The following is an 8,397-nucleotide window of genomic DNA, read 5'->3' as shown; positions in this document are numbered from 1 at the left end:
TCCCAGCATAAAGCATAGGTTGGACATAGCTTGGTAGCAGTGGGATGGTGCAAAGAGGCAGGGTGAAGGTGAAATAATAATAATAATGATGTTCTAAAAGCATAATCTGCTGTAAAATCCCTTTCAATTACAAGATAATCAGAGCAGATTGTGCTACATGCAAACACTAGCTCTTCAATAGCACCTTCCTCTTGGTTATCAACAACCACCACCAGCCATCACCTAAACATGAAGAAAAAAGCTCCCCAAGCTCTGCAAGGAGAGGGGGCTGCACCATCCTGGCCCACGGCTGCTGGAGGATTTGCCCTCTGCAGCTCAACCCCTGCCCCCAAATGCCATCTGGGTGGCTGAGAACACCTTGGTTTCTACCAGGATGGTGGCACAGCTGTGTCACGGTATCATCTGCCCAAGAGGAGATGCCAGAGGCTATGTTGGCTACCACAGAGATGTTGTTGGCTACCACAGAGATGTTGTCTTAAGCCTTAAGTCATGAGCCACACACCGTGTCTCTGTGCCAGGGGGTTAAGAGAGCCCAGCAGATGTCCAAGAGTTGCCTGAAGCTGGATGCACCAGAGGAGCTCTTTGCAGGGGTGTCTCACTCCCCCAAGCCTCAATGGGTTTCTCCTCTTGCATCCAAGGCCATGACAACCCCATGCTGTGATTTTTCAGCAGCTGGAGAACATTTTTTTTAAGGAGAGCCAATGCTCAGGGCCTGAGGCTGTGATGGTTGAACAGCTTGAGACAAGTACAAGCTCATCTCCTTTCAACACTGCCCATATAAAGAATATTTTATATTGCAACAGATAAGAAATTAGAGCCCCAGTTCTTTAATTCACAGGGCCTCCAGGGAGCTCGTGGGGTGGTGTTTGCATCTGCTAACACACACAGCAGATGTTTTCAAGGGAAAACTTGAAGTGAGGGTCCAGTGTAATTGGAAGCCAGTTTTACAGTTTTCCTCTGCCTGGGAGCAAAATGCTGTGGTGGCATCTGAGCGTAGCAGGAGGGGGAGCTCCTGTCTGTCTGCACAGAAACCTGCCCAGATTTCTTCCACTTATTTTTTTTCTAGAGCTTGATAAATATGTCAAGCTGAAGCCTTTGGAGGCTCTGATGGCCACAGGTCTTTGTTTGCCAGAATTTAGCCAGCTCACGCTAATGTAGGATTTAGTCCTTCCCTAACAGGTAAATGTTGGCAATGTTTGGCCAGCTTTGTGAACAGACAGAGAATATTCTGAATGAATTACCTACACGTGCTCCTCACCCCTAGCAAAGAGCCCCTTTAGAGTGTCTGACATGCTGATTCCCCACTCAGGCTTTGCACAGAGGAGAAGCTGGCACAAGAAAAGTGCAAAACGCTCCAGACCCCGTCTGCTCCTCCCATCCCTTGCAGGTCACTTTAATTGTCTTATTTCTAATTGAAGCTGCTGTGAGATCAGATTAAGCTCCTAACAGTGGGATCTGGGAGCTCCTTGTGCCTGCTTTGGACAAGAGCCTGCTCCCCAAAATACAGCCTTGCATCTGCCAGCGCACACTGCCCCTTCCTCCCAGTCAGACCTGACTGGGAATGGGAGGCTGGGTGGTGGTTTGGGCTTGCAGATCCCATTTCTAGGTTGGTTGCTGGTTGTGTCAGTGCTGTGCACACACACACCCACCAAAAAGAGAGCCCATGCTCTGCAGGACCTGCAGCAACCCAAAAGCTTCATGTCCTGAAGTGCTAAGGTTGTGTCCCCTCTGCCAGCATCCCCGCCAGCCAGCTGCCATGAAGTGTGTTTCCATCAGGGACTCTTCCTTCAGGCAGTCTTGTTCTTGAGGAGAGGTGGCTGGTGGCTGGACCTGCTCATGGAAAGGCTCCAGAGAGAGCCACGCACGTGCTCCTCCTGTCTCCCAGGAGGATGCTCTTCACCAAGGTGACACTGAGATCGCTGGCCACCCTGAGCATGTCCCACACGTACATGCTCAGACCACAAAGGCTCAAACTCCTCCTGTCAGCACGTCCCAGAGCAAAGGAGCTAAACAGCAGCTCCTGGACAGTAGGTAAACCCTGAGCTGGGCAAGGTTGATGCACACTCAGTGCCCCTGTGCAGCTCCAGCAAGACCAGGGGCTCCCCATAAACCTCATCCTGGAGCAAGCCAAGGCTATTCCCAGCTTTTCAGACTAGGGAAGGATCACTTGGTGTTATACCCACCCTTAAAGTTTATCCCAGACACACAGACCTAGTGATAAGCTACCAAGTGATAAGCACCAAGCTACCTCTGCAGCCCTCAACCCATGAAGCTGCAAAGCTCTGAGGTGCTGGAGGGGAACCAGCCCTCCCACCTTGCCAGGCTGGCCAGCTGAGGACCATCCTTCCTCACCCAAACTGGTTCTGCTATCCCAAACAAAATGAAGGAAGCCATCCTTCTCCCTGGCAAGTCTCCCTGCTGTCAAGGACAGAAACAAGGTGTCTGAAAGGCAAACTCTGCCAAAAGAGCCAGGGGAAGACCCATCCTGAGCCGTCACCGTGACACTTACTGGTTTTCACCTTGAGGGTGTAGGGGTTTTTCTGCTGAATGGTGTGGGTGAAGTGGAAGCGGGCGTTGCAGCTGTAGTCAGTCTGGGCATCCTGCAGGAGGACGTTGGAGAAGTACAGGTCCCCATTCTGGCCCTGGGAGACACGCTTGTCCTGGTGGATGGGCTCCATGGCTGCAGGGGAGGACAGACGTTCAGAGCAAGTCAGATCCTCCCGTGGGTGGCTGTGGGGAGGAGAAGCCCCGGGGCCAAGCCAGGTGGGGGTGGCTGCAAGCTCTGAACTGGCACGGAGGAGCCTAAATGTGGTTATTTTAAACAAGTACTGTGGTACTGGAAGGGCTGCCCCGGGGCTCAAGGTGGCAGCTCAAGTGGGGAGCTCAAAGGCTCCTCGTCTCAAGGTGGGGAGGGGGTTCCCCTGACTCACAGCTGCTCATCCAGAAGATGACAGGAGAGGGCAGGCCGGGTGGTGGGTTGCACTGCAGGCTGAGTGGAGCACCTTCATCCACCTCGATCACATCCACCTTCTCCTTGGGCCACAGGGGAGATTCTGTCACGAGAAGGAAAGACGCCACGTGAAGAAGGGAGGGTAGGAGCTTTGCAGATCTCTTCCCGATGGACCCGGCCTGGTTTCAATGGAACGGCCTGAATGCAAATTTCATTTCTACATCTGCAAGACTCCCATAAATCCATAGCAGGAAATCCCCTGATAGCTACAGCCATAACCCCAACGCCTTCCGCTCGGTCCTCTGGTCGGAGACATCCCACCACAGGCGAGGGGTGAAGCAGGCTGAGATGTCTGAGCACGTGCTGCTTCTGCAGAACCTCACAGGGTGCAAAGAGCAGCCTGGGGAGCGGGTGCTGTTACTCACTGGAGACCTGGAGGTGGATTTTGCTGGAGAGGGCAGTGCCGTAGTCGTTGCGGGCGAAGCACTGGTACTCCCCCTCATAGTCATCCGGCCGGCCCCCGCTGTGGAAGTCGATGACCAACGTCCCCGACCGTCGCCTCATGGACACCTTGGGGTCCTTTGCCACGTTGAAGAACTTCCCGTTCCGTGTCCAGGAGAAGCTGCAAGCACGGGAGGGAGGTTGGGTTTGTAACCGCGGCCGGTGTTTGCCCGCTGAGGTCCTTACCTGTGCTGTGCCAGCCAGCGGCTGGATTAGCTGGAGGTGGACGTGGACCAGAGGGCAGCTCCTCCAGAGCCAGCTCCAAGGAGCAGCAGAGCTCCAGGGTAACAAGGGACCTGTGGATGCACTTACGTGGGCACGGGGTTCCCTTTGGCTTCACATTCAATGAAGATGTTATCCCTCGGGTCGACGATGTAGTCCTTCACGGACTGCTTGGTGATTGTGGGGGGCTGAGGCACTGCAAAGCAAGCAAAAAGCTGTGAGGAGGGTTGTGCAAAGAGGGTGAATCCCTTCTCTGCCATCCCGCAGCAGATCCCGATGGGATCTCAGCTTCTTCCTCAGGCTGCACATGCAATTTGTGGTTTAAAGCCCTTCAACACCTTCAATACCATGAGCATTTTGTGGGTGTGCTACTCATGACCCCTTGGACCATCAGCACTGTTCAGACTCCCTTTTGGTACCAGGAAGCCCCAGTTTTGAGGTCAGTATCTTGGTCTCATTAAGAAATTTCACAGGTCATTTGAATCAGACTGAAAGGCATCCTGGCATCTCAAAGAGAGGGGCTGTGCCTGGGCCAGGGAGCCAAAAAGCCACTGCAGGAAGTGTACAGGAATTCCCTCTGTGAAGAGGAGCCTTCAAACCTCCCAGCTTTACCCCAGGGGAGCACAGCACTGGTGCTGGGAAGGGCAGAGCTGGCGATGCTGCAGACGTGTCAGTACCTGGAGCTGGGCACAGGCACTCATGCCAGGCAGAGGAGCTGCTCTGCTCCGAGGTGGGACCTCAGCAAGAACAAACCTCTGCAGAAACAACGTTTGCGTGGCAAAGACACCAGCTGGTTGGTAAACCTGCTCCAGGGAAAGCAGCAGAGCCCAAGCACTGCTCCCAAGCTGCTCCTCCCGTAGCCACGGCTGGCTATGCAGAAGTGGCTTGTCCCAGCTCTGGCCAGCCCTGAGTGGGTGATGCAGCCACCTCCACCCTGTGCCAAGCGACAGCCACCACCAGCCCCCTGCTCAGAGTGACCCCTGCTCAGGACAGACCCCTCGTGCCTGGTTTTGGCCATGCAGAGGAGATGGACACGGACACACGGAGGGTGAGGGGAACACTTACATTCACTCTGAATATTTGCTGTTATTCCCAAAGTGCAAGCATAATGGAAAAAAGGAGAAAGGTTAATTGAAGGACAAACCTCTCTACGTCAGGTACACAAACACACACAGTTATTGCAAGGCTTGCAAACCCTGCACAGAAATCGTTTTGTGATTCAAGTGGCTTCTAATCTACTACTTACTGTCCACGTGGGAGAAGCTGCTGCTGAGCGGTCCTGTCAGCTGCCAGCTGCCTCTGCAGCAGGGCTTGTCAGGCCAAAAGAGAGCACAGGGTGCCTGGATGGGCTTCAGTGCACTCATGACACTTTCCTGCAGGTTCTGGTGGCCCCAAGGTCGCCCACAGGAATAAGCAATGTTCCCCTTCCCCGTGGCCAGGCTTACCCTGAGCCCCTCCAGTTTCCTCTCTCTCAGCAGGAGGGCAACACATGCCTGACAAACCCTTAGCTGGCTTTTTAGGTGATGCTCAGACTCAGAGAAGGTGCCTGTAATATAGGGAGATACATAGACTGCATCCCCAGGAGAGGGGTAGGCAGGATTTTATCCAAGGGAAAAGACTTGTTAGGGCTGGGGCAGGGAGAAAGCACCTAAGCAGGCTTAAAAGAAAGAGCAAATAGTGCAGCTCCCCCTGATGCAGGGTGAGGGGATCCTGAGGCTCTGCCCACAAATCTGCCCTCTCCTGAGCTGCTTCTGCCCTCAAAACATAAGGTCTGGGGAGCCAACTCCCTCCCTGAGGAGATCTCTGACCCCTGAGGGGTGTCAGCAAGGGCAGCTGGGTGCCCACCAGCACCTCGACCCCCCAGGGGGGGTGGGGAGGTTCCCAGCACCCTCTTGCTGGTGGGCACTGGGCAAATGCCCCATCCCAGCCCTGGGTGAAATCTCCACAGCTGATCTCTGTGGAGCAGGAGGACTTTCAGAGCTGGTGGTGGGTAAGGGAGCCCTGATCACCCACTGCCTTAAACAGGAGCTGAAAGCAAATCCCTGATGGCTCCGAAGGTGGGGATGGAAGTAAAACAGAGCTGATGCTCCATGTGTCCAAAGGACCTAAGGGAGGTTGGGAAGGGTGGGGTGGTGGGGACAGGCATCAGCAAGGTCTCCAGCCCTCACCCAGGGCTGGGAGATGCTCCTCACCCACTGGCTCTTGGCTCTGGTGTGTGCAGCTGCCCCCATGCACCTTACAGATACCTGTCGTGCAAGGGACCCCTTCAGGAAAGGCTGCCAAAAGGATGCTCCTAGTTACAACCCCCTTTTCCCACCAGCACTGGAGGGGATGATGCTCTCCTGCTGTGCAGCAGGGAGGAGGAGGAGGCTACAGAAGCGATGAGCTGCTGAGACATGGTGAGCTGCTGCAGGCTGCCTTCAGCATTTCTCCACCAGCTGTCAGCATTTCTCTTGCTTTTCAAAGGTCACGTTACATTTAAGCAGCAAAATTACTCCTTCCCTTGATGCAGAGCACAAGAAATGGCAGGAGGTGGCTGTTTGCAGCCCATTCAGTTTTCCCCAAATGCATTTCCATGACGGCTGCCTCAATTCCTGGGATGTTATAGATGCCAACAAGGCCAGGCTTGAGGGAATCACTGAGCTGTGTGCATCCAATACAATTCCCAGAGCTGGGAACAAGAGTGCTGGGTGTGTCACAGTGCTGGCTTCAAGGAAACACTCATTTTCATCCACAACCATCCCAAATGGGGCAGAGCAGGGGCTCAAGTCTGGGACCCCTCCCTTATGCTTTCGAAGTATTTACTCCCCTGTGCACATCAGAGCTTTCCCACTCGTTCTCTCCCATCATTTCCAAACTCCAGCCCAAAGCCACTTGCTTTAAATTCTCCCTTCCCGTTTTGCTGCCCGGAGTCAGGGATCAGCTGAGGTGCCACAGCTCCAGCCAGCACACCCAGGACTCCACAGGGCAACAACCCACAGGGTAGAAATTTCTCCTCTCAAGAATAACCCTGGCACTTCAGCCTGAATTCAGAGCCCAGCCAAAAGCTGTGCTTTTTCTCCTAAAGCACTGCTCGCTGGAGGATTTCTGTGCATTGCACTGTTGGAAGAGATTCCCCTGCAGCGACAGGCTGATTATTATTAATAGCCACTACAGGAGGAAGCTGGGACACAAAGAAATTATGAAACTGGTTTCCAGAACAGTGGTTGAGCAGCTCTCAGTACAAACGCCCCTCTCAAGTGCATTCAAACAGGTCATGTGCTGGCCTGGAGATGCCCACTCAGCAGAAACATCAGCCCATGTCCCCCTTTCCTCCTCGCTCCATATCCCCCGGCTCTTGTGCTTCTGAATAAAACGAACTCCCAGCTCACAACTAACCAAAAAGTCCCATCAGAGAGGGAGATAAATTTCACATTTCTCTGCAGGACCTGCCTGGGTCCCTCCTGCACTCAAGGATTGAGGTGTCAGCTCATAGCTCATGACATCTCCCAGACAAGACCAGCAACAAGCTCAAGTCCTCCACAAAAGAGCCCCCCAAAGCCTGTCCATGTTCTGTAGGATCATCAGAAGTTCTGGGATGCTGCACTTAAATCAACAGGCTGAAGACTGGCCAGCTTGGCTCGGATGTTCTGTCCCCTTTTGATATGTGGTTTCAAGTCCTCTGCTCAGCTTTTGGGATAGATTGTCTAAATCAGAGAGGTTTAGGTGTCTTTCTAGAGGGCGTGTGGTTTAAAAAGTAAAATAGCCCCAAATAAACAACAGTAAAGAAAACTTTGGGCTGGCCCAGGAAAGTGTGGGCTGTGCACACCTTCACTCTACCTCCCCAACCATCTCAGCAGGAGTTTTTAGAGCCATAAACCAGAACTTACAATCCAGAGGGACTTCAATGGTGCTGACGAGGTGATGAAGGTAGAGAGCAAATGCTATTCCTGCGAGGGGGAGGTGGTGTCTTCCCGTGACCATTTTGGAGGCCTGAGCAGCGTTAGGACCTCAGTTGTGTCCCCTGAGGTGAGCAGACCAGCAGCACGTGCAGGTGGATCCTCAGCTGCAAAACAAACACAAACCCAGTGGTCACCAAGCCACTCCCAGCTCCACTGCCCTCGTCTTCCTTTTGGCAACTGTGGAGAGAGAGTGTTTCCAAGCCAAAAATATTTGTGCAGAGGCTGTGAATAGTGCCAGAAAGTGTTTCCAGGCTCTGGTGACCTAGGTCACTGTCCTCCCAAACCCAGGGTTGTTTTTCTGGTAGACGATCAGCCTTAGGGGGTTAATTGTGCTCAAAACCTGGAGAGACCTCTTGGATGGAAAGAGAAGGACCATGCTCTCCTCTGGACTGATGTTCCTCAGAGCAACTGAATAGAAAAACATTGGAAAGTGCCCACAGGATAAAATAAAAAGGATGATGTACTGTATAAAATAATAATAATAATAATTGTATTATATGCACTAGAAATATGTAGCAAACATCTGCTTCCATTGTACTGGGATGGGCTCAGCCTCCAGATGCAGCCCAGCAATAGCAGGGAACCAGCTCTGCAGAGCCCCTCGTGTCCCAGAGAGCCTGTCACTGACCCACCACAGCTCTGGCAGGAGTCAGGGCATGGTGAGACCTTTCCAAATGGTCTCTAAATGATCCCATTTCCAGCAGGGCTCCAGCTGCTTCCCTCCCCAGACTGTCACCAGTGCCAGATGTGCAGCATGCTGCCGGGCTCCCAAAGGACCCCTCC

The 8,397-nt window shown here is 53.3% G+C and overlaps 1 protein-coding gene across 1 annotated transcript in view; it reads right to left on the bottom strand.

Moving 5' to 3' along the window:
* NFASC (neurofascin) overlaps window positions 1–7,636 on the bottom strand; it is a 52,568-nt gene extending 44,932 nt beyond the window's left edge. The window contains exons 1-6 of the mRNA XM_008938711.1: window positions 7,543–7,636; window positions 4,739–4,756; window positions 3,764–3,869; window positions 3,376–3,572; window positions 2,931–3,053; window positions 2,510–2,680 (exon numbers count right to left, since the gene is read on the bottom strand). Of these exons, the coding sequence (XP_008936959.1) occupies window positions 2,510–2,680; window positions 2,931–3,053; window positions 3,376–3,572; window positions 3,764–3,869; window positions 4,739–4,756; window positions 7,543–7,636 (709 nt within the window). The remainder of the gene's footprint in view (window positions 1–2,509; window positions 2,681–2,930; window positions 3,054–3,375; window positions 3,573–3,763; window positions 3,870–4,738; window positions 4,757–7,542) is intronic.
* Between the last annotated feature and the right edge of the window lie 761 nt (window positions 7,637–8,397).

This window comes from Merops nubicus, unplaced genomic scaffold, assembly GCF_000691845.1.
Source record: "Merops nubicus isolate BGI_N331 unplaced genomic scaffold, ASM69184v1 scaffold7404, whole genome shotgun sequence".
NCBI classification, from domain to species: Eukaryota; Metazoa; Chordata; class Aves; order Coraciiformes; family Meropidae; genus Merops; species Merops nubicus.
This window is presented reverse-complemented; position numbering and strand designations above follow the sequence as displayed.